This window comes from Chlorocebus sabaeus, chromosome 15 (assembly GCF_047675955.1).
Source record: "Chlorocebus sabaeus isolate Y175 chromosome 15, mChlSab1.0.hap1, whole genome shotgun sequence".
In the NCBI taxonomy this organism is placed as follows: domain Eukaryota; kingdom Metazoa; phylum Chordata; class Mammalia; order Primates; family Cercopithecidae; genus Chlorocebus; species Chlorocebus sabaeus.
In genome coordinates, this window is record NC_132918.1 from 2,068,099 (window position 1) to 2,089,704 (window position 21,606).

A 21,606-nucleotide genomic window follows, 5' to 3' on the forward strand; every position below is an offset into this window, starting at 1 on the left:
GTAATACCAGCTACTCGAGAGGCTGAGGCAGGAGAATCGCTTGAACCCAGGAGGCAGAGACTGCAGTGAGCTGAGATCATGCCACTGAACTCCAGCTTGGGCAACAGAGTAAGACTCTGTCTCAAAAAAAAAAAAAAAAAAAAAAAAAAAAAAAAGAATTCTATGCAGCAATGAAAACAAATGAACAGCATTCAACTGCAACCACAGACATGAATCTCACAAATAAAATACTGAACAAAAGATGCCAGATACAACAGCATACTCACAATCTGATTCCATTTATCTAAAGTTCAAAAGCAGATGAAATTTAACTATAGTATTAGAAGGTAGGATAATGGTTATCTCTGGAGAGGAGAAAGCGAGGTTGTAATTAGGGAAGGGGATTGCTGGGGGCGCTGATAATGTTGTCATTCAACTTCAGCAACATACAAATTTGTGATAACTGTATATGATATGGACACTTTCCTGGATGTGTTACATTTCAATAACAAATAGAAAATTTAGAGATGCTATTTCTCCTATTCCCCACCACACACATAGCATGGGCATTTAGGGGCAAACAGGAAAAAAAAATAGCAGCAATGTGGAATTACAAACTGTATCCTCTCTCCCACTGCAAAACAGGAGCAAGAATGAACCACTGCATCCTCCATCTTGAACTGAAAAGCTGCCGAGGTTGGGCCATCCCCAGCAGGAGCATCCCCTGGCTACAGGAGAACAGGGGCAAGACCTACCCAGAAGACAGAAGAGGCAGGTGTGGGCCTGTGTGAGTGCAGAACATGGGGGAAATGGCAGTAAGACCCCCTCCAGATGTTACAAAAATAATTCTGACCTACAGTTTTGTGCATTGTTTCTGGAAAGTAGTCAGCAGAAGATCTATAGCAAAGAATACCAAACAATACTAATCAGGCACGATTTGTGCTGAGCTATGAGCCATTTGGAAAATGTCTTGAACAATGAGACTTTAAACAAAATCCACACTGATGTTCAAAGAGTAGAAAATGCCAAGCCACTGCTCAGTGAGAACGGGCGTTGTTCCGTATTTCCAGCAGCCTAGAAAGGAGAGGGAATTCACCTCACAAGGGTTTCGTATCATGAAATAAATCATCTCCCATATGCCTTGGAATAGAGTGCATTATATATTATGTGTTTGTGGAAAAGGTGTTTAGCAGAAGTTAGGATGACCCTGCACAGCTTCCCTGGGGATGTGGAAAGCTGACCCAGACTCCCCTCCCCCTGACCTGAAAGCCACCTTCATCTTGGATCTCAGTCATTCACTGCACCCTGGTCTTAGAATGCTGCTGCTCCTGCTGCAACACTCCAGCTAGGTAAAGGGGCAGACAAACAAGGCCTCCACATCATACAACAGAAGTCTGAGGCCCTCAAAGGGGACTCCAGCAAAGGCTGGCAGATATCACAAGGGACATCGTCACTAACCTGGCTCAGAGACATGGTGTCAAGGTTCATGGGCTGTGTGTGGGTCCCATCCTAATTCCCACTGCCCTGAGTTCAACACCTAGAACCTGAAGAATCAGAGGGAACAAAGAGCCAGGGAGACCCACCCTCACTGTAGTGTCTCCTTCCAGGTCAGTCTTGGAGGGTCTGTATCTGATTCCATGAGGAAGATGCCCCACCGGGGAGTGAGAGAAGCAAGGCTCCCAATGGTGCAGGAACCCAGGCTGCCCTGTGGCCCCTCAATAATGCCCTGGGATGCTCCTCCCCAGGTGTTTGCTGGGCACAACTGCAGAATTTCCAAGCAGAAGTAGGGCTGGAACCTACAGCCCTCTGGAAATCAAAGCAAGCACTTTCCCAAACACACCACATCGCCTCCCTCACCCACACAAGAGCAGTTTGGCTGGTGTCTGTCTGCTCTAACTCAAATGCACAATGACATACAAAACAAAACTCCAGTGAGAAGAAAGCCACATTAAGGGATCAATTTTCCCCCCTTGCTCTGGGGGCTGAGCTTTAGAGCCACTAAGGTAAATCAAGGATTGCACTCTGTAAGACCAGTTGTTTTCACAGGTGAGAAGAATTAGCAGTTTGCCCTGTCTAAACTGCTGAAACATCCTCAGCCTTTCCACAGGTCAGGTTCTAAGACTTGGGGAGCATAAAATACCTCTTCCACTCAAAAACCCCAGGGCCACAGAGCTGTGTCCAAAAATTCCCACAAACTCCAAATTTACATTAGCACAGTGACTAGTCGCCACTTGTAATTTATTTTACAAAAATCACAAAAAAACTAACAAGAGTGAGAATTCATCATGTCCAAGGGAAGGGAAATGGCTGCAAGAAACAACAGGTCCTCCCTCCACTGGGTCCCCCAAACTGGCATTGGAACCCTGGAAATTTCAGATAATGCCATTGCTCTCAATTTACAGACACAGATTCATAGGCTATCTAAGCAGGAGGGGACCCTGGAGAGCTTAATTCCCAGGCAGTGTTTCCTCCAGCCTAGAGCCAAGACTGAGAGGGACAAAGTTTACACCAAAATCTAAAGTGGAAAGGAACCTGCTGAATTATTATTTCTTTCCAAGCCCAAGGTACTCAATGGTTCTAACAACAATGGCTGATTCAAACCCTGATAACAACCTTTCAGTTCAAAACTTCTGATCAGCTGGTCAGACGAAAGGTTTTTCCCAAATCCTGTGCAATGGAAAATGAGGCTAGAGATAAGGGGGCATGCACACACACATGCACGACACTCACGGGGTGGCACACGGGAATGTGTTTGTATCTATGTGTGTACAGAACATCGTGGCTTCCTCCACAGCCCAGCACTGCTCTGTACCTAGGCCACCGTCCAGCAAGACTGCACCGCAGGCCAGCCCATGAGTGAGTCTTTTCTGAAGTTAATTCAGCTGGCTGTTTACCAGGCTGATCCCAAGGGATAAAGAGATTACCGTGGCCCAGAGTTCAGAACAAGCCACTGAAAAGATGCCATCTGCAGAGTTATAAAAAGACATCCTAGCCACTTCAAACATCGCCCCAACTCTCCTGGTACTCTCGACAAGACGATGTTCCTTTCCACTACAGTTACCACATAAAAGGGCCTGAGCGTCCCCACCAACAGGCTGCCATCAACAAAGCATCAAGCTACTTCTCTGCTTTGCTTGCTACTTCAAGTGTGGTCCTCAGAACAGCAGCATGGGGAACACCTGGCACTTGTCGGAAATGCAGAATCTTAGGCCCCAGCCCATTAAATCAGTGCATTTTAACAAGCTCTCAGGTGATTAACAGTTTAAGAAGTACTATGTAACCACCTAAACTGAGTAAAAAAAACTATGTTCATTTGGAGCCAGTAGAAAAGATTGCCCTTCAGAAGCACGGCTCTTCTTCTATCCCATCCCCAGTTAAAGATGCCACAAACTTCAAAGGCCCTTTTTTTTTTTTTTTTTTTTTTTTTTTTTTTTTTTTTTTTTTTTGAGACGGTGTCTCACTCTCTTACCCAGTCTGGAGTACAGTGGGGCAATCTTTGCTCACTGCAACCTCCACCTCCAGGGTTCAAGTGATTCTCCCATCTCAGCCTCCCTAGTAGCTGGGTACTACAGGCACACACCAACAGGTCCGGCTAATTTTTGTATTTTCAGTAAAGAGAGGATTTCACTCTATTGGTCAGGCTGGTCTTGATCTCCTGACCTCAGGTGATCCACCTGCCTCAGCCTCCCAAAGTGCTGGGATTACAGGCCTGAGCCACTGTGCCTGGCCTCATAGGCCTTTTAAAGTCCTCTCATCAATGCAAGACTCTAAATTTCTAATTTGGGCAACCAGCATGTAGCAGGCACACAGAGTGTGCAGGTGCTGGGTAAAGCTCATTATGGGCAGGATCAAATTTAGTCTTCACAGCAACCCTACGGGAGGTACTAATATTATCCCCATTTTACAGATAGGGAAGCAGGTGGCCAGAGGAGGTTAAGATGGTTATCCATGTTAAATGCCAAGCTGTAGCATGCACCCCAGTAGTCAAATACATCACCCATGCCCTATTCTACCCACCCCACACCAGCCTGAAGGGAGGAAAAGAGAACCAACAGGTACCCAGTGCCCCCTCTGGTGCCAGCTGCTCACATATGTAATTCCCACCTGAGAAAGCCCCAGTGAGCCTTTGAGGGCAGCTCTGAAGTGAGAACTGTGATGAAGCTCCGTCATGTCAAAGGGCATGCTGCGGTTCGGAAGTGAAAAGAAGACTTTCTCCTCCCCATCAGGCTCAGGTGACTCAAAAGGTGAATTTCAATCACCTTGCTTTTCCAAAGCACTGACACTGCTGTCATGGTGTTAACCAGAAGTTTGCCTCTCTTAATAAGCAGTGCTTTGGAAGTGTGGGTGCATCGGTTCATCCACCAACACTGGTTATGTTCACAAGGGTGCTTTCTTGCTCATGGCCAACCTGTCAGGCAGCCTCTCATGTGTTTTCCACTTGGAGATGCTGGGTCACACCGCCAGTAAGTGGCAGAGCTGGGATTTGAACCCAGAGTGTCTGTGTCCAGTGGCATGCTCTTTCCAGCCTCTCCAAACTCCCTCCTCGTGTGGCAGTTTAAGTGCCCTGCATTTTTCCAACAAAGCCGCTTTCTAAGCTCCCTGTGTGTGGTCAAGCTGTCTGTGAAGGCTCCCTTCCAGTCGCCCACCTCGCTCTGAACCTGTCTCACGTTTTGAGGGTAATCTGCAGGTAAATTCTCTGGAGAGCGGGTGACAGAAAAGGACTGAACCACAGCTGCCTCCTTGGGCAGGACTGAGAACTGACAGTGTCTCAAAGATTCCCTCCCTCCCCACAAATGCCACAGCAGCGATTCCACAGGCGAAATTATAGCCAGATCGAGGACAGCAACTGGGGATTAAAAACTTTAAACCCATTAGGTTTGCTTTCGGGCATTTGATCCCAAAGCCAAAGCTTCCCCAGGGGCCTACGTTTTGGTTACACGAGTCAAATTCTTCACTGTGTGTCCACCACGGGGAAACCCCAGGAATTGTCCACATCCCTTACTGGGCAGAAAGCAGCCCAGGCTTGAGTAAAGGAAGAGTTGGTGTCGGGAGAGCCACCTCTGACCACACCAAACTCTTCATTTCCAGAGGGAGGGGACTCACTAGGGACCAATGCTTGCCCAGTGGAGCCATGGGACCTGAAAGGCCTCATAAGCTCTTCTTAAATTTGGGGAAACTGAGGCTCCTGGTGTTTAAGCAGTAGATACTGACAGCTTTCTATGGTTTTAAGCCAGTAGTTCTACCTGGCTTCTAAGCTTTGTAGGAAAGTTATGCATGGTGATAAAGCGTAAGAAGCACAGGCAGTAACACAGGGTTTAAACTCTGCCTCTACTGCTGACAAGCTGTGTCTCTTAGACAAGTGTCTTAACTACGCCGAGCCTCAGTTTTCCTCTTTTGTAAAACAGGAGGAATAAACGTGTACCTAAGGATGTTTCTTGTAAGGTTAAGCAAAAGACTGTTTATAAAGCACCCAGCAAAGTGCCTGCTACAAAGTAGGTGTTCAAAGAAATGTTAGACTGCTGGGCAGTAGTAGGCCAAATACCTTGACACCGAACTCATCCCAGCTCCAAATCCTGGCAGCACCCAAGAGCTCATAGATCCTTAGAATTGCAAACGTTGTCAGAATCAAAATGGAGTCACTGTGTTCAAAAAAAAAACCCTGATAAACAGAGCTGTGGGAAGCCATGAAGGAAAAGTTTTCATGCATAAATAACTGACAACAAGAACTAGCACAAAAAAATCTGCAAAAACACAATCTTGCACAAAGGCCATCACAACCATACACACACACATAAACACACACACACACAAACCTTCTGCGAGGAAATCTACCTAGCAACTCTGTCCAACCTCAAACTGGTGCCACCCTTGTTACTGATCATTGTATCCAAGGATAATTATCTCAAAACAATTAAGTAATCCTCATTATTCCTTTAAAAGCCTTTGTTTTCCTTTACCTCCCTGAATATGCACACAGATTACTGCGACACATGTATTCCTACTGCAATGCCCTATTCCTGAGTAAACATTTTCCTTTAGAGAGCTTCTCTCTGTGTTTGCTATTTAGGTTAATAGAACCTTGGTCCCTTTTCTGGTGTGCTGGGCAGGAATTTATTCAGACTGTCACAGTAATTCAGGGATGGCCAGGATGCTTTCACCACCAGTAATATATTACAAAAGTGGCCACAATTCCCCACCCTTCCTGTATCCCTGCTCTCTTCAGTGTGACTTTGCAGCTTCTCTTATCAAAATATGAAATGTGTTTCTGCCTCGTCTTGATGTAGGCTGGCCCTGTGGCTTACATTGGCCAACAGAATGTGGCAGAAGGGGCATGGTTCGACTTCTGAGCTTAGGCTTCAAGAAATCATGCAAGCTTCTGATTGTTCTATTGGTACCCTACCCAACCACCATGTGTACAAGCCCAGGCTAGCTGCAAAAGGATGAAAGACACATGGAGCACAAATAAGTCCTTCCAGCTGAAGCCATCCTTTGCCAGCCAGCCAGTCAGCCAACCCAGAAGTTGACCACAGATGCATGAGTGAGTCCTGCAGAGAACAGAAGAACCACCCAGCTGAACCCAACCTAAGTTGCCAACCACAGAATAAGCTACAAGTGGTGGTTGATTTAAACCACTAAGTTTTGGGGTGGTTTGTTATGCAGCAATATTGTGGTGATAGAAAACAGATACATGATCAAGCTAAGGCATGCCACTTCTGAAGGAATCTGGACCATAGTAACTGCATCGCCCACTAATTCCTGCTAAGTCCAAACCAATTATCCAACTATGCAGCTGACAAATATTGCTATGGCTCCTCTAGCTACCTGGTCTCCTTTCCCTGCCTCAAAGGAATCTCACCACCAACAAGGACCACAGACTTTTACTGAGGGCCCTGAGATGGGACAGGCATGGTGGAGTGGTAGAATAAGCCCTGAAGAGCATACCTGAAGTCACACCCAGGAGTGTGCCAGCTACAGCTATGTGACCTTGGACAAGTCCCCTGGCCACTCTGACCCTTCCTTTCCTTTTCTCTAAAACAAGAATAATAACAAATGCATGATCCCCCTCCCAGGGCAGTGACGAGGCACAAAAGGAAAAGGCAGATAAAAGTGTTTGGGGGACCATGCACCCCAGGATGGCCTGACTTGCAAGAGTAGATTATGGTATTTTATCTGCAAGGCCAAGAGCAGATACAAATGCTCTCTAAAGAAGCCCTTTTCCTTTCAGGGCCCTTCTCTTTTTTCCTTAGAAACCTGATACCTTGGAAAGGGCCTTGATGGAGGTAGAGGTAGGGAGGGCAGCATGGCTAACCCTGAGAACAGTCAGTTTAGCATTAAATCAGTCCCACCTTGGTTCAAAGCACAACTCTGTAATTTACTTACTTGCTGGGTAACCTTGGACAAGTGACTTGGCTTCTCTGTGCTTCAGCAGTGGTAGCCCCCTCTGCATAAAGGGGACTATGAACACAGTGCTTCTGGCATATAGGAACTATTCATAAAAGGCTGGCAATAATAATTTTTATCCTGGAGAGCCTAGGTTAGAGTAAATCAATGGAGGGAGGGGGCACAATCCATACCACATAATGCTAAGTTAGAGAATGAAATAGTTGGAGTCCATGCCTGGCTGGGAAAAGCAGAGGCACAGGGGCAGGGTCCCACCTTGGAGTGACATTGGTCCCCAGCTTGTGATTCAGGGAGTGAAGGGTCAGAGGCTGCTGCTCTGGCCTGGGGCTCAGGTCTTGACAGACACACTGAGGGGAGGCAGCTGGAGAAGGAGGTAAGGGAAAAGGACTGAGGTTTTCCTTCCACATCTGAAAGCATCAAGTGAACACTAAAGTCCAAGGGGTAGAGCGAATTACAGACTTCTGGCAGATCTAAGAAAAAGCCCTGATATCTTCTTGTTGGTTTCTTGTGATAATTCTTTTCAAGAGAAATATGGCAACACATTTACATTTTTTTTAAAAAAGTACCCCACCTTGGAACTGTAGACCTACCTCCTAGACTTATCTGGAGCCTGGGGTGGGAGCTGGAGCTCCCCATAACAAGGGTGGCCTCCCATCTGCTCCTTGGCTTTCCAAGAGCACAAAGAAGAAAGAGGCAGGCAAAATTCTAGGATTTACAATCCCAAAGATCTCCATTTAAAGTAGCCATCTCAGATCCTTTTTGGAAGCAGACGGGGTGTAAATGAATGCACAAAAATGCAGATTTATGTAGAGCATAACGAAAATGTTAGAGGCCACACATAACGAAGAGTGTGTCTATGTTAGAATATCTCATTCATTTCAGTGCTGAGTGTCAACACTCAAAGTTTGGTGAATAAATGAATGAATCAACAAAAACACTGAAAGAAAACTCAGCATCTCAAGTCAGGATGAAAAAGACCGTTAGTTTCATAAATCAGATCAAGTAACAAGAGAAATAACTACTGGCATCTATCAAGGGCTTACTGTATGCTGTGTTGTGCTCTGGGCTTTGCAGATATCATCTCATTTAATGCCCCCACCAACCTAATGAGGGATGTACCCTTATTACTCTTTGCAGAAAAGGAAACTGAGGTTTAGACAGCTGAAGTAATTGGCCAAGATCACACAGCTCCTAAGCAGAGGGCTGAGTAAGGCAGGCTGGGGGCAGGGCTAATGCTGGAGCCCACTCTCTTGGCCACCAGGCACTTGTGTATCTCGGCGGTGCCCCCTTTTATGGCATAAAAATCATGGATCTGGTTGTTGCTGTGGAACCGGGGACTCAACGAAGGTAGAGACAGGAAGAACACCACTCAGTTTTATCTGGAACATCCACCCTCTAGGACCCATCCTGGTGCAAAAGACGTGCCAAGACCCTCTGCAGTGCTGCCTACCGGTGTGTACTGCACAACACCAAGTTTACTCTGGGGTCTGCATATATCACAGCACTTTGACACTAGATAGGATGGGGCAGGAAAGGGCATCTCCCAGGTGACCTTAACACACCAAGAGATCAGCTAAGACGGAGGAAATTTGTTTCATACTTTTTTATTTTTTAAGAAAATTTGGGCACATAGGTTGGGCGTGGTGGCTCATGCTTGTAATCCTGGCACTTTGGGAGGCCGAAGCGTGTGGATCACAAAGTCAGGAGCTCGAGACCATCCTGGTTAATACAGCAAAACCCCATCTCTACTAAAAATACAAAAAAGAATTAGCCGGGCATGATGGCAGGTGCCTGCAGTCCCAGCTACGCGGGAGGCTGAGGCAGGAGAATGGCGTGAACCCGGGAGGCGGAGCTTGCAGTGAGCCAAGCTCGTGCCACCGCACTCCAGCCTGGGTGACAGAGTGAAGACTCCGTCAAAAAATAAAAATAAAAAGATTTGGGCCCGTAGTAGGTACATATTTATGAGGTACATGAGATATTTTGTTATAGGCATGTAATACGTAATAACCACAGCAGGGTAAATGGGGTATCCATCACCTGATGCGTTTATCCTTTATGTTACAAGTGATCCAATTGTACTCTTTTAGTTATTTTTAAATGTACGGTCAAATTATTGTTGACTATAGTCATCTTGTTGTGCTATCAAATACTAGTTCTTACTCATTCTTACTCATTCTTTCTAATTTTTTGTACCCGTTCATGCCTTTTATTAAATGTTCAAATATTCGGGGATACAAATCATCCTCTCACATATTGTTGGCCAGTGGTGCAGCAAGTTTGACTCTTTAATAAAGTTACAAACCCAGGAGTGATTCTGAAACACTGGCCACCATGGCTACCTTCCCCAATTCAGAGCTTCCTAAATAAGTGGTGGGAGCCAGTAGAACTCAGAGTGGATGGGGGGATAGTAACAAAGCAGCCCCAGGAGGTTAGGGGGATACATGGAATACTGCAGAGTACTCCATCTTTCCTAGGACATTTCTGTCTTAATGTCAGACAGACTTGGTGTGAGAGGAGGCCCTTCAAATGTCCCTGGCAGAATCATTGGGTCCCTGTTCACTCAGTGATCAAACACCTCCAGAAAACAGAACCCTTGCATCCCGCCAAGAATAGCCAGTGGGTCATGAATAAGCATCCCCAAAGGGAGCTGCACAGAAGCTACTACTATTTCAATTCAATAACTTTTCCAGGAAAGCAGGCAGAACAGAAATTCACAAGACAGATGTTTGAGCTCCCTGAGTTGGGGACTTCCCCCCAAACTCAGATTCTTGACTTCCTGAGAGGCAGTCAGCCTGGGTGGACAAAGGCACAGGCCTGTGCTCAACAACTCATTAGCCATATAACTTGGGCAATGATGCCTCTGTGCCTCAGCTTCCCCTCCATGAATAGGGATAAAATGATAGCCAGCTGCTACAGACTGAATGCTTGTGTTCCCTCAAAATGTATATGTTGAAATCTTCACCCCAAGGTAATGTTATTTGGAGGTGGGGACCTTGGGAGGTGATTATGTCATGAGGATATAACCTATGAATGAATTAGTGCCCTTATAAATGTGGCCCCGGAGAGTTCCCTCACCCCTTTCATCGTGTGAGCTTAGAGTGAGGACACCACTATGAACCAAGAAACAGGCACTCACCAGACAGCAAATCCGCTAGGGCCTTGATCTTGGACTTCCAAGGCTCTAGATCTGTGAGAAATAAATTCTGTCATTTATGAGCAACCCAACCTATAACAGTTTGTTATGGCAGCCCAAATGGCTACCAGCTGAAAGGACTGTTGGGAGTATTAAATAAGCTAATGTGAGTACCTTTGTAGATAGCACTTGACATCTACTAAATATTCAAAGATACACTGTTGCTGCTAGTGGTGGTATTGTTGCTTCCGTCGCTAATTTAAACTCATCACAGAAGTCCTTTTTGCTCAGAGCAGACATTGATGGACCAAGTGAGCCTGTGGTTTCAAAGACTGTAGATTTTTCCCAATCTTGGACTTACATTGGCTTTCTAGGACTCCCTCTGGCAAAAAGGAAGGTTGGGATAAAACATTTTATTCTGCTTTGGTTGATCACCAAATCCACTTGGCTAAAAGGATTTGCAGTTCAGAGAACTCGGTGGCTCAGTGTAAAGCAGAGCTCCTTTCTTCTGAAATCCATCACCTGTGACTTCTCCGACATCAGAAAGAAGCACCTTATCAGTCAGCTGGTGGCAAGATTGCTCGGGATTCTGTTTCTGGGCCAGTTCCAATGGCCCTACTGTCAATCCTAACACTCCACACACTGATTACAGAGGTATGAACAAAGACAGATGACTCCCAGCCACACTACAGGCCAAGGAGCACACCTCACACCCTCCCAACACAGTGATTCATGCATGGCGGGCTCCAGGGCATCAATCGAGGCGTGGGTCACTTCATGCTGTTCAGCTGCAAGGGGGACCGTCAGTGACAGCCTCCAGCTGCAGCTTTCCTGGGATCTGCTGCAGGATTCCAGCTGAGGCTGTGCTCTTTCCAGACAGCTCCAGCCAATGCCTGACCCTGGCAGAGGACAGCCATTTCTGCCCAGTGGTCCCTGTTGAGTTGACTGAGACTTTAATCAGATCTGCATAGAGTCAGAGGCTCTCTCTGCCCCATCCAACTGCCCCATTTCTATTTCACAGGCAATACTCAGCCCCAACAATTCTCTCACACTCCTATCTCTGTCCTAGCATCTGCTTCCTAGAGGATGCAAACTGACACAAGCCCCCAGTGAATGTGCATTGATCTCTCAGGCTGGGGTGGGCCTTGAACAAGGCGTGTAACTCTGTAAGCCTCAGTTCCCCAAATAGCAAACTGGAAACCACTCACTAGGATGCCACAAAGACTACGCCTGTGAAAGCATCTGACCTCTTGTAGATACCCAGCAGATACTATCTGACGAAACTCATTTTGGTTCTTAAAATTACATGCAACCCTTTGAAAGCAAGGAATTTCAGAGAATACCATGGCTGCTTTTAACAAATGCAAAAACAACATTTTCCCTGGACAAATCACAATAGAAGTTATCAGGAGACCATTTCCTGAACAGTAGCATGTCACCAGGGAATCAGAGCTGGCTGGGGCCTGGCCCTTCACACTCTCACACTCAGGGTCATTAATGACAGGTTGAGACAAGACTGTCTTCTTGCCCTGGAAGGTTCTCCACTGGGCAAGACAGCTGCCTCTGCCCCCAGCCAGCATTCAGCACTAGCTCAGAAAACAGCACCCTTGCCAGCTTCTCCAGATCTTCAGAGAAATTTCCCAGAAACCCTGAGAAGATGCTTTTTGCATCCCCTTGGAACTCAGGCCTCATATATGTGCTGTCCCTTCTTGAGAGCTTGAGAAAGCAGGTTCTGCAGGGTGAGTGAGGACCAGGAACAAGGTCTGAAAATGCCATTTCCCCAGAAAAATTCCAACGAGGAAGCGGACCTACACCTTCCCCTAGAGTCTGGCACAGGACAGAGGAACTCTGCAAAGATGCTCACCACTGAGGTTATGAGAAGGCAGGGCTCCCACCACCATTTCTGGGTGTTTCCTCAGCAAGACTGGCAGGGCCGGGGGCAGCAGGGCCTATGATCCCAGGGCTCCCCTTCTAAATGTTTCCCTGCACAGGAGTTTCTCTTCTGCCCCTCTGAATAACCCATGCCTGCCTGAGGGCGAGCCTCTCCCCCATCAGAGCCTATATCTTAAATTTCATTTGAGACACACAACTAAAACCCCACAATTTTCTCACCTATCTGTCAGATTGTGAGCAAAAAGTTTTCATTCTTGAACCCCCAGCCCTAAATACAGATCAGGCCCTGCGGTGTTTTATGAGTGGAAAGACAATTCAACCTCTTCAGCAGGCAATAATTTTTAGTTAGATGGAAGCACCCGTTTCAGTTTTAGTACTCACATATGCTATGGGTTGCTTTTGTTTTTTCTTTTTCTTACCTCTCCTTTTGATCCTTGTCTAGCCCTTTAAGACTTACATCATTGCTCTAAACCCACACTGCCCAGTAGAACTTTCCATGATGATGAAAATGTTTTCTCTGTGCTGTGGCCAATACAGTAGCTACTAGCCCCATGTGGCTACTGAGTACTTGAAATGTGGCAAGTGCAACTGAGAAGCTGAATTTTAAATTTTATTTTTAGTTAATTTACATAGCAATGTATCTGGCTAGTGGCGACTACAGAACTGTCTAGCTCACCAGAACTGTCTAGCTTGTTCTTTTAATTCTCAACCTTCATGCAAATTGAGGATGTTAGGTTCTCCTTGGCTTGGAATTGTCTCCTATTCCTCACTGAACAACACTCTGACAACCTTAACAAAGCAAAAAGCCCAGCACATCTTCCATTTCCGAGCACTCGCTCTGTGCCTAAGCGCAGCCGTCTTGATGCGTCCCAGGAGAGGGAGCAGGAAGCACGTCTCCAGAAAGGAAGCCAGTGCACCCAACCACTTTGGACTCCGGGGCGTCTGGGGCAGCGAAGGAGGAGGGGATGGGGCGGAGTGTGAAAGACGTCCGCTCTGGAGGCTGCACGCCAGCCAGGCCGCATTTATTTATATCACAGGGTGTTACAGTTGTCAGCCCTGCAGCTGAGGAACTGGTCCATGTCTAAAGGAAGGGGACAGAAATCGGCTTTGTCCATGTTCCCTGGCACTTACTGTTGTTGTTCAAAGGATGCCAGAAGACTCAGGCAGTAGGAGCTATAGGAGAGGAAGCTAGCTCTGGACCAGCAGACACACTCTGGGTGTTATTAGAAAAAAAGAAAACTGAGTAACTTGCATGTTTGTATCCCAACTGATACAAACGTCATCTGGAACACTGTCCGGGATATTCTAGTCCATATAGCCATGGGGACAGTTCTCACTGCCCAGAGCACAGTGACAGCAGGACCACTCAAGCAGGTATACTGAGATAAGCTGGGTCTGGGGCTCTGTGCTCAGTGTCATATGGCTACAGAGCTGGGTTCAATCACCAGGGCTGGGAAAACCAAGATCACCCCCACACTTACACGGGGATCTAGGATCCTTCCCTTAGTGACAATTTTGGTCTACAAAATAATTGAGAGAAATGCTCAGTTATGGGATTAGAGAAGTGCTAGTTCCACCAACAGAGCACATTCACATGCTTTGAGATGTACACCCGCGGGTCCCTCAACATGGGAACACTCTGCTCTGCTGCCTGCAGAGTCCATGCTGACTTTGGGGTCTGGACTCTCCCCCTACCACTTGCAGCACATTCTTCTCCCTCCCTTTCCCTAGAGACAACACATTTTTTCACCTGTAAAACAGGTGGTTAACTGGCATGAAGCAAACATCTTAGACTGCAAAATATTGAATTCAGTAACAAAGAATAATTTCTTTGAGAAGAGAGACATAAAAGGCTTAATTAACATATCTCCTTTTCCTTTCAAAGTTTTGCTATACTACTTTTCCCTTTCATGTCTATATTTTACCTTCCTCACTCATTTTGACGAGTATTTGTGATCCTTTTAAGTCACCCCCATGTAGGTTCTATACTCTTTCACTGCACTAGAGCAGCCCTTTGCAAAACTACTCCAAGCCTCCAGTGTCTGAATAAATTAATGTATTTTTCTAAAGTACACACACTTCACTGGCACTTTGGTAATACATAAAGAATGCCTTGAAGCTTCCATCCTCTCTGATCCACCAATTCTAAGTCCAGGAATTTATTCAAAGGAAATAATTAAGATTGTCCTCAAGGGTTTCGTTAAAGGCTGTTTACCCCTGCTGCTGTTTGCAATCACAAATAATTGAAAATGACTGACATGTCCCTCAAGCAGGGCTAGAAGATTCAGGGCTCAGGCACTTCTTAGTAGTAAGTGACCAATAACCAGTCACCAAGTCAATCAACCAACCCCGGAGTTGAAGTTAAGGTACAGACTGAGGACAGATCCCGAATTCACAGGACCTGATCTTATAAATTTAGGGTGACTAACTTTAAGAAAATTAACATAAAATTATCAAATTGGGAACAGGGCATTAATAGGGGTCTATGCAAGCAAGAACCCTTTGGGTTAAGTTTCAGCAGCCTTGCGCAATAAGTCTGGCCTGTAGAGGAAAGAAGAAGAAAGAAGATGCTGGAAGTCACTTACTTCAAAGGCCTTAGTTTACCAAGCCTGGGTAAAAAAATACATTCGAACATACATACAGCAAAAAATACATTCAAGGTCTAAGACAAAGAATATTGGGAAAAAAGGAAAGAGAAAAAAAGGATGGGGAGGAAAACACTTGAACACAACAGCATGAGAACAGATCAAGGGGAGAACAAAATCTAAGAAAAAATTAAGTCAATGTGGTGGGTGGGGGAGTAAAACGAAGCATTATTTTTAAAAGATTTCAGTAAAGTTGGTGCCTGAACAGCTACAGGGGACAAGCACTCCAATACAAAAAAGCAGCCAGCTTGTAGCACAACGAGAGAGGGCACTTTTGAGCCCAGCAGCCCAGCTACATGGGTTCCCATGGACCCCTGAAATACCAGTCCCACATCTCAACTGGCGACAAGGATATGCACAGCATTATTGCCCAGCTCCACATCCCCTCCCTACCATTTACCCTGGGTACCAAGTTGAAGGCCAGACTGTCTTTTCCTATAATGGCCAAATCTGCTCACAACAGCTTTTCTTTATCCCCTTTTTAAATCAAAGTAGGCTGAACACCTTTTCTCTGTCAGATCTGCTCTCATCTCTACCCATTCCTTTCCCAGGCAGGGTGGCTTTGACCTGTGGCCCATGCAAATCCACAGTGACAGTGGCCTGGCCTCTCTCCCTCTAGCTGTCAAAGAGCTCCAAGGCACTTGAGCCAGCCTCAGCCTGCAGATCACACACAATGCTCTGGCTGGCTTGGCTGCCTGCTCAGCTGCCGGCCCTTTCTCAGCAGCCCCCTGTCCGCAGTAGCCCTCCCATTTTTGACAGTGCTTCCCATGTGCTTGGTACCTAGTGTGGGGATCTGGGATGTGTTCTTCAACCTCAGACCCTGAGTCTGCAGGACACAGAAAAATGTTCAGCCTGCTCTGTTTTAAAGGGGAATTTGACAAGTGTAAGAACAGACACACGGTCTTAAACCCAGCAACTGGAGTGAGAGAGGGGGATGTGGAGCTGGGCGAGAGCTATGTGAGGGCTTTGAAATCTGGTTCTCTTGGAGGCTGACCTCCTGAACAACATTATTCTTAGTGGGATGGTCTCGGAGTCCCCTTTTCCGGGAAGGCTTGAGTACTGCGATCCACAAATCACCCTTTTCCATCAGCCTCTGTCCAATACAGAGCAGTGACTCTCCTGCGTAACTTCATGCACCGGCAACAGTGACCTCGACCTCCCTGCCTGCCACCCCTAAGGACGCTCAGGCTGGTGACTACACAATAAAATCAACCCCAGCCTGGCTGTCACCTGGGCCCCCACTGAGGCATGACCTTGAACGGGGGAACTTCCTGCAGCCTAACTCTCTCTCCTATCAAGAAGTGACCACTATGTGGCTGTTCATTCCCTCGGGTCCAGAGGAAGTGGCCAGTGAGGGCACCAACCTCCCCTTAGTGCTTCTCTGCTGGGGTTGGGTACAAGCTCTGTACCACTCAGCTTATGGTGCTTCATGGGGGAGGGTCGCCCCCTTCTTCAGGCCCACCTCTTCGTACTCAGGAGACAGCCGGACCCCTTGGCCTCTATAGAAACACGTCTCTCTCTTAAGGCTTCTGGTGAAGGTCTCCAGGTCGAATGGCCCATATGAGATGAGACTCAGGCTGCCGCAAGAAATACCTACCCGACCCACTGGCGGTGTCACTCCTAGGTGCTCCCTCACCCTCCTCTTCCCTATATCCCAGGAGCTTCTCCGCTCCACTTCCACCCAGGAGCTTCTCCGCTCCACTTCCACCCAGGGTCTTGTAGGGGCGGGGTGGGGGGGGGCTCTGGGCTCCAGTGCGCCCTAAGGGATCCCAGACACCCTGTCCCTGGGGAGCCCCACCCCGCGCAGCGGCGCTGTAGAGGCTATACTACTTCCTCAGGGGTTCCCCAAAACCGGGGAGAGGTGCAGCTCCAGTGCCCCGACTCCTCCAGGCCCTGCGAGGTTCAGGAAGCTCACCCGGCCAGCGGCGGCCACTCGGAGGCAGAGGAGCCAAGTTACTTTGCGATCCAGAGAGCGAAGCCGAGTCTGGCTGGGCGGCGGCGGAGACAACTCTAGCGGCTCTCCCCGCACGCTCCGGGCTGGGACCCCGGGGAGGGGCCCGGACGCCCCCGTCCGCCTCCAGGCGCCGACCCCGACCTCAGAGGGCCCCGGACGGCGTCCTCCCTTCTCCCGCCGTGCCCCCGGCGGCCGAGCCGCGCGCAACAGAGACATTTAAATCGCCCCCTCGGGACGGCGGCATGGAGGAGGCCGGAAAGGCGGCGGCGGCGCTGGCCTGGGGACCGGGGCGGTGGCCGCGCGGGCCAGGGTCGCGGAGCTGGGCGGGCACTCACCAGCGCGTGTTGTCGTGGAAATGCTCCAGAACCGCGTAGCCGAAGAACGAGTCGGCGGGGCCCTGGAAGTGCACGGGGCGCTGCGGGTCGAGGTTGTAGGCGCCCGCGGGGATCACCGCGACCACCAGCGCCAGCAGCAGCGCGCGGAGCCCCCCGGCGCCCCTCGGCGCAGCCGGGCCGCCCATCCCTAGCTGGCCGCCGCCGCCTTCCCCTCCGCCCGGCGAGCAGGACGCCGAGCGCGCGGGCCGCGGGGTCAGCCGACGGCCGGGAAGCTCCCCGGGGCGGGAGCTCTGCGCCTGGACACGGGCGGGATGCGGGCGTCGGGCCCGGCACCGGGGCGCGGACGGCGGGCTGAGCGGGCGCTGAAGGCGAGCACAGGGACGGCCCCGAGCGGTGGGCGTCCTCAGTCCGCCCGAGAAGTCTGCGCGAGCGGGTCCCGGGCCGGGCGGCGCTGGACTGCGGAGGGGCGCGCCCGCAGGGTGGGCGGCCCGGGCGGCAGCGGCTGGACGGCGCGGCAGCGCCCCCTGCGGGCTGCGAGCCCTGAGCGCACTTCCCGGGCGGGAGTCAGCCTCGGGGACCCGCCGAGGCGCCCTGAGCTGCCCCCTCCCCGCCGCGCACGGGGCGCTCGGGTTCCCGGAGATAAAGCTGCTGCCCTCCGCCACTACAGGCTCTGCCGGCCCTAGTGGGCCTGTCTCCCTGCTTTTGTCTCTCTTTCCCTCCCTGTCTCACAACCAGTAAGATCCAAAGCAACCCCGGTGAAAGACGAGTTTAGACTCCAGGTTCTAGCCCTGCGCATCCTCTGCTCCTTCACCCAGTTGTGAGATAAGCTGTAGGAGCAGTGCTCAGTAAACGCCCGCTGTTGTTCATAACAATAGTAGCCACGTGGAAGCGAGCAGAGCACCCCTCCATAGTCTAGTCACTTGGTCTCATACACCAGTGATTCCCTAAGTGTGGTCTCTGGACCAGCAGCATCAACGTCATCTAGGAACTTGTCAGAAAAAGCAAATCCTCAGGTCCCACTCAGCTCTGCTAAATCAGAAGCTCTGTGGGTTGGAATCCAGCAGGGTCTGCGTGCACTCAAGGGTGTGTGTGTGTAATTGTAAATATGCATAAAAGAAAGTCTACCATCTTAACCATTTTTAACTGTGCCGTTTGGGGGATTCAGTATATGCATGTGATGCAACCGTCACCACCGTCCGTCTTCAGAACTCTTCATCTTGGAAAACAAACTTTGTACCCTAAACAATAACTCCTCTTTCCCCCAACCCTCCCCCTATCCCCACCACCAGCCTCTGGCAACCACCTTTCTACCTTCTGTCTCTATGAACCTGACTACTCAAATTCAAGATTCCTACTGAATTGACTGCTATCATGTTGAAGTCTGACCACACTCTTGTGGTTTCCCTGCCTGTGTTCTCTTCTTTCCACTTTTTAATTCTACAACAAAGTTTGGACAATGGTTAAAAACTTCCTGTTGCCCCCCACCAGCTACTCCTGCCTATAGGATGGAGCCAGATCTCCTTAGCATAACTTCAAATGGAGGCTCCATCTGTTTCCAGCCCCATTCTATGCCCCTTTCCTGACTCACTTCCCACAAACCCTACAATGTATCCACACACAACTTCTAGCTGTCCCCTGAATGTGTCCAGCAGGGGTTTTCACACACGTCTGTGCCTTCTCCAACACTGTACTTTCTTCCTGAAATGTGTCTACCTAGGATTTTCAACTGGCAAAATCCTATCCATCCTAGACTTCCAGTCCAGTTCTTGCCTCACCCTTTCTGTGCCATTTCCTCTGCTCCTTTCTTCTCTGAGCTGCCAAAGAGTGTCCACATGCCTCTATCTCGACACTTAGAACACGTTAATCATTTTGGGGGCTCTCTTTCCCTCTCTATAGACGGTACAGCTCTCTAAGGAGAAAAAAAAATCTTAGATATCTTTGTAGCCCCCAAGGCCAGGTCAGTGCCAGGCTTAGGTAGATGCTTAAACATTGTTGAAAGAATGAACTGGCTGGGTGTGTTGGCTCACTCCTGTAATCACAGCACTTTGGGAGGCCGAGGTGGGTGAATTACTTGAGGTCAGGAGTTCAAGACCACCTGGCCAACATAGTGAAACCTTGTTTCTACTAAAAATGCAAAAAATTAGCCGAGCGTGGTGGCACATGCCTGTAATTCCAGTTACTTGGGAGGCTAGAGGCAGGAGAATAGCTTGAACCTGAGAGGTGGAGCTTGCAGTGAGCCAGGAGTGTGCCACTGCACTGCACTGCACTCCAACCTGCGTGACTGAGTGAGATTCCATCTGATTTAAAAAAAAAAAAAAAAAAAAGAATGGCCGGGCGTGGTGGTTCATGCCTTTAATCCCAGCACTTTGGGAGGCCAGGCGGGCAGATCACCTGAGGTCAGGAGTTCGAGACCAGCCTGGCCAACCATGGCCAACATGGTGAAACCCCATATCTACTAAAAATACAAAAATTACCTGGGCAGGATGGCGCATGCCTGTAATCCCAGCTACTTGGGAGGCTGAGGCAGGAGAACTGCTTGAACCTGTGAGGCAGAGGTTACAGTGAGCCGAGATCGTGTCACTGCACTCCAGCCTGGGCGACAGAGTGAGAATCCGTCTCAAGAAAAATGAAAAAAAAAGAATGAACTGCTTAAAGAAAAGCAAGCTTAGTAAGAGAACAAGGCACTATGGGGGAGATTTTGAAGGAGACTTTTAACTTCCTTTGTATTTTGGTTGTGTGAGAGTGAAAAATGATCAATTCTCATTGCAGAACACAAAACACAAGGTTTTCTTTTGGTTTTTGTTTTTGTTTGGTTTTGTTGTTGTTGTTTTTTGAGACAGTGTCTCACTCCTGTCTCCCAGGTTGGAGTGCAGAGGTGCAATCACAGTTCACTGCAGCCTCAACCTTCCAGGCTCCAGCAATCCTCCCACCTCAGCCTCCCAAGTAGCTGGGACCACAGGCACGTACCACCATGCCCGGTTAATTTTTGTATTTTTGGTAGAAATGAGGTTTTGCCATGTTGCCCAGGCTGATGTCAAACTCCTGAGCTCAAGTGATCCACCTGCCTTGGCCTCCCAAAGTGCGGGAATTACAGCCATGAGCCACTATGCCTCGCTGAAGTTTTCATCTGCGGTAGAGATCACTAGTATCTTCCCAATATTTATACTTCCCATTTTCCTTACTAACAAAGCCCACAGTTAGTGGAGTGTTAATATGCCTAGCTTTAAAAATAAATAAAACTATGTTTCCCAGTCTCTTTTGCAGACAGAGTAGCCATGTGCAGTGTCTGGCCAATGAGATACGAGCCTGTGATTTGGGTGGTAGGCGTCTCAGGTGGTTTCCTAAAGGAGAGCCAACTCAGAGCTGACTTACAGCTTTCGTCCTGTGCCCTTGCCCCTCTTGCATGAAGCACAGAGGTCATGGCTGGAGATGCAGCAGCTGTCTTGAGGGCCACCTCAAAGGAAAGGCCGGGAGAATTGCAGAGACTTCAGCCGTCACATCCTAGAACTGCTGCACCTGACGTGGACTGCCTTCCTGGGGACTTCTTACTACCAGAGAAAAAGTAAACACCTAATTTATAAGAGCCACTGCTTTTAAGGATTCTGCTATTTGCAGGCAAACAGAATTCCTTGCTGATTTAACATCTAGAATGAATGGAATGTAGAACAGATGCTCCTAACCTAGAGTTCATTCATTTTCCATGTTGCTTCAGAGGTCCTAAGATCACCTGTGGTTGGTAGACTAATGTCCCCCTCCTAATCCCTGGAACCTGCGAATACGTCACCTTATATGGCAAAAAAAGGACTTCGCGATGTGATTAAGGTTAAGGGTCTTGAGATGGAAAGATTTTCCAGGATTGTCTGGCTGGGCGCAGTCTAATTATGTCAATCCTTAAAAGCAGAGAATCTTTCCTTGGCTGTAGCCAGAGAAAGAAATGTGAAGTGGAAGTGGGGTCAGAGAGATACCACACTGTTGGCTTTGGAGATGAAAGAAGGGACCCATGAGCCAAGTAATACAGGCAGCTTCTAGAAGATGGAAGAGACAATAAAATGGATTATCTCCTAGAGCCTCTAGAAAGGCAACACCTTGAGTTTAATCCAGTGAGACCCCTGTCCCATTTCTGACACCCAGAACTGTAAGATAATACATGTTGTTGTTTTAAGCCACTATACTTGTGACCATTTGTTATAGCAGAAGCAGGAAACTAATATAGCCCTCTAGAATTGTATATAGCAGTGTGTATGTGTGTGTGTGTGTGTTTCTTAG

At 48.4% G+C, this 21,606-nt stretch overlaps 1 protein-coding gene across 3 annotated transcripts in view; it reads right to left on the bottom strand.

Annotated features, from left to right (window-relative positions):
- ITGA9 (integrin subunit alpha 9) overlaps nucleotides 1-18,453 on the bottom strand; it is a 384,455-nt gene extending 366,002 nt beyond the window's left edge. The window contains exon 1 of one of the 3 annotated variants that reach the window (XM_007971773.3): nucleotides 17,341-18,453. In XM_007971773.3, the coding sequence (XP_007969964.3) occupies nucleotides 17,341-17,525 (185 nt within the window). In that variant the 5' untranslated portion in view covers nucleotides 17,526-18,453. Of the gene's footprint in view, nucleotides 1-10,516; nucleotides 10,536-16,966; nucleotides 17,295-17,340 lie in introns of those variants that run through there. The other 2 variants (XM_007971776.3, XM_037988454.2) reach the window with 2 other exon arrangements.
- Between the last annotated feature and the right edge of the window lie 3,153 nt (nucleotides 18,454-21,606).